This window comes from Drosophila albomicans, chromosome 2R (genome assembly GCF_009650485.2).
Source record: "Drosophila albomicans strain 15112-1751.03 chromosome 2R, ASM965048v2, whole genome shotgun sequence".
NCBI lineage: Eukaryota > Metazoa > Arthropoda > Insecta > Diptera > Drosophilidae > Drosophila > Drosophila albomicans.
In genome coordinates, this window is record NC_047631.2 from 1678353 (window position 1) to 1681511 (window position 3159).

At 33.8% G+C, this 3159-nt stretch overlaps 1 protein-coding gene across 2 annotated transcripts; it reads left to right on the forward strand.

The window, feature by feature from the left end:
* The first annotated feature begins 458 nt into the window (after positions 1 to 458).
* On the forward strand, positions 459 to 2642 carry LOC117577396 (uncharacterized). 2 transcript variants are annotated; one of them, XM_052006784.1, is made up of 3 exons: positions 459 to 1317; positions 1392 to 1658; positions 1767 to 2642. In XM_052006784.1, exons 1-3 carry the CDS (start codon positions 1136 to 1138, stop codon positions 1915 to 1917), a joined length of 600 nt encoding a protein of 199 aa, XP_051862744.1. In that variant the 5' UTR covers positions 459 to 1135; the 3' UTR covers positions 1918 to 2642. The 2 variants fall into 2 exon arrangements, with proteins under 2 accessions (XP_051862744.1, XP_051862743.1); XM_052006783.1 differs by having other exon boundaries at positions 2389 to 2642.
* Positions 2643 to 3159: the final 517 nt, after the last annotated feature.

The following is a 3159-nucleotide window of genomic DNA, read 5'->3' on the forward strand; positions in this document are numbered from 1 at the left end:
GGAAGTTATTAAAGAAATACTTTTGTATGGGCAAAAACGCCTACTTACTAGGGCTCTTTGTTGCTTTGGCCGATAATCTGGTACATTGGTATATTTTGAATGGTGTGCTGTATCGATATACCAAACATACCATTTGGTATATTTTTAGTATTTTCGGTATATTTTGACAATAATACCGAAATATTTTGCCCTTATTAAAAATGGGTAGCGAGCACACTCGACTGTAACTTTCTTACTTGTTTAATGCTGTATACGTGCTGCGGGACCGATTTTAATTGTGATCAATTTTTAATTTGAATAGTCTACTATTGTTGCCGTTCCTAGGCATGATAGTATGAAAATATCAGAGCTTGCAAATAACTGTCGACCGTTTCTCGTTGTTTCGCAAATATGTGTCTCTCTCTCTGACTCTTTACGAAAAGACTCAGAGAGCAACCGTTTCGTGGGTTCTCGAATGATCTCGCTCGCGCTCAGAGCGAAACCGTTTTTTTCTATTTCTGTTTTGTTTCGGTTGTTCCAAGACCGTTTTGTCGTATTCAGTGAAAATAAAAGTCTTTTGCGTGTGTATTGGTATACATTACACGCATAGGCAAGCAAATCGTTAAACGTTTAATTGCGATCGTGAATTGAGTGTGTGAAGTTGCGAAATAATTGTTATTGTAAAATGGGAAGAGATTCGAATAAAAATGTGCACCAATTCTTTAAATTTAATTTGGACGAGAACAAATCAATTTGTAATGTTTGTGGTATTAAATTGTCCGGTAATCATTCCACAAATTTAAGACGGCACTTAACAACTAAGCATATGGACATTTTCAATGAGTGGAATAATTCTGGATATACAAAGTTAACACAATGCGAAGAAAAACGAAGAATATCGTATCAAACTAGTGAAAAAGCAATTGTTTCTTCTTTGATCAAAATTGTAACCACAGACGGAAAACCATTCAAATTTCTAGACAGTGAAGGGTTCAACGAAATAATGGATCCAATATATAATGCACTTGGCATGAACTCTGTAACGTCGAGAAATATTATGAATTTTGTGTCAGTCAAAGAGCAGTTTGTCAAGGAAAATATAAGGGCACTTGCAAAGGGAAAGCTGCTGTCGCTGAAAATCGATGTTGCGACCTGAATGGATAAAGCTATTCTGGGAATTAATTTGCAAATGATCCACGCAAGCCTGGCTAAAACCGAGATTGTTGTGAAGACCTTGGGCATGATTGAGCTCGGGGAATCTCATACTGGAATATATATGAAGAATAAAATTCTAGAAATCTTAGATGATTATGACATATCACTTGATCAGATCTACAGGTAAAGATTGAATTACATACAATTTTTAAAATATGTGATTTGTTTTTTTTTAAATTTCATATTCATGTACACAGCATTACGTCTGATAATGGGCGAAACATGATAAAAGCCGTCCAGGTATTAAATGATGCGACAGAGGAATCCCTTTATGAAGAAGACATAGAAAGTGAGAATCTTCTGAATGAACTGGATTCTATTGAACTGGCTAATATACACCTAGTGAGATGTGCAGCACACACTCTGCAACTGTGCGTATTTGATGTAAATAGAACAAAGGAGATCGCCGATAAAATAAGTGCCTGTCGCACATTATGCAAATCGCTGCGCACAGAAACATATAGGTAATATATAAGTTATACATATACAAAAATTTGTTTTTATATATATATATATATATATATTATATATATATATATTATATATACATAATATTTATAAAATCTATGCAGACGTGTCTTAATTGAAAATGAGAAAAACATACCATCGCTCGACGTTGCTACAAGGTGGAATTCAACGTATTTAATGCTAAAGAAATTATTGGACTTAAAGGATTTCCTGGCAACGCAGTCTAATATTTGTGTAGAGGCCGATTGGGATTGATCGAGACGTACATTGACGCTTTCAGTGACACATACCAGGCAACTTTAAAGCTACAAGACAAAGATTTAGTTTATAGTGAGTTCTTCGTAGTATGGATGGAACTTAAATTGAAATGCGAGAATAGCTACAATTTAATTAAAAAAAAACTATCGGCACAGATAAAAATAAGAGAGACAAAATTGTTAGAAAATGATGCATTGTTGGCAGCGATTTACATGGATCCTCGGGTAAATTGTATGTTGTCGAACTACCAGAAATCGTTAGCAAAGGCAAATTTGAAAAAAACAGCTTTTCGTTTATATGAGTTGAAAGAAGTAAGCTGTATGTCGTAGAATGTTTGAAATTTGGGTCCTGTTTTGTTTATGTTGTAGTTTTGAGAAACTAATTAAAATTGTCTTCGTCAAAAACTAATACTTGTACTAAACTAAAATCCAAAAACATTTTATACTTATTATCGCTTTATTATTTAAGGCACAAACACGAAATGTTCCAGCGCTCGAGACTCCTGTGCATGAAGAGATGTTTGCTTCCCCTGTCTCGTCAGTGCTTTCAACCGCATCCTCATCTGAAGAGAAGTCGCTGTTCTCGGCATTTTTGGACGATTTGCAGACAGTTTCAGAAAGCAAAAAAGATCCTGTTTCTACAAAACTTGCCAAAATTTATGCTGACATCGAAAACTTCGACGTAACATTCGGTCACCTGCCATTAATTTCAAATATATTGGATTTTTTAATGATTTGCAACTTAAGATTCCTCATATAAGTGCACTAGCGCAGGTTGTGCTGGCTACACCTGCAACTCAAGTGTCCGTCGAACGGGCATTCTCAGCACTACACTTTATATTAAGTGAACGAAGAAGAAGTTCGATTAGTGCAGAAAATCTAAACTCCTTACTAGTTGTAAAGCTTAATACATAATATGTTACAAAAATATATATATAATATATAAAAATACAAAAAAATTTAAAAACAACATTGTCTGAATTTTTTTTTTCTTTTATAGCATTTTGTTATATGGAATATGGAATCTAAATGAAACTTGTTAACAAAAATATTTGAAAATAAAATTAAATTGTTCTAATAATCAAATTGTATTATTTCTTTGCATATGTATTGGTATACATTCACAAGCGTTCGTTTTGCATACAAAATATATTAATTGCAACAACAACGAAAGTAAGAAGAAGAAGAAGAAAAAGACCGTTTGCGTTGAGTTTTTCGGTCAATCGGTCTTTTGCTGACT

Coding starts and splice junctions, on each gene's coding strand:
- LOC117577396 (XM_052006783.1), top strand. CDS start 1,136: ATGGATAAAGCTATTCTGGGAATTAATTTGCAAATGATCCACGCAAGC. Junction 1,318..1,391: donor TCACTTGATCAGATCTACAG/GTAAAGATTGAA, acceptor TCATGTACACAG/CATTACGTCTGATAATGGGC. Junction 1,659..2,388: donor CTGCGCACAGAAACATATAG/GTAATATATAAG, acceptor TTATTATTTAAG/GCACAAACACGAAATGTTCC.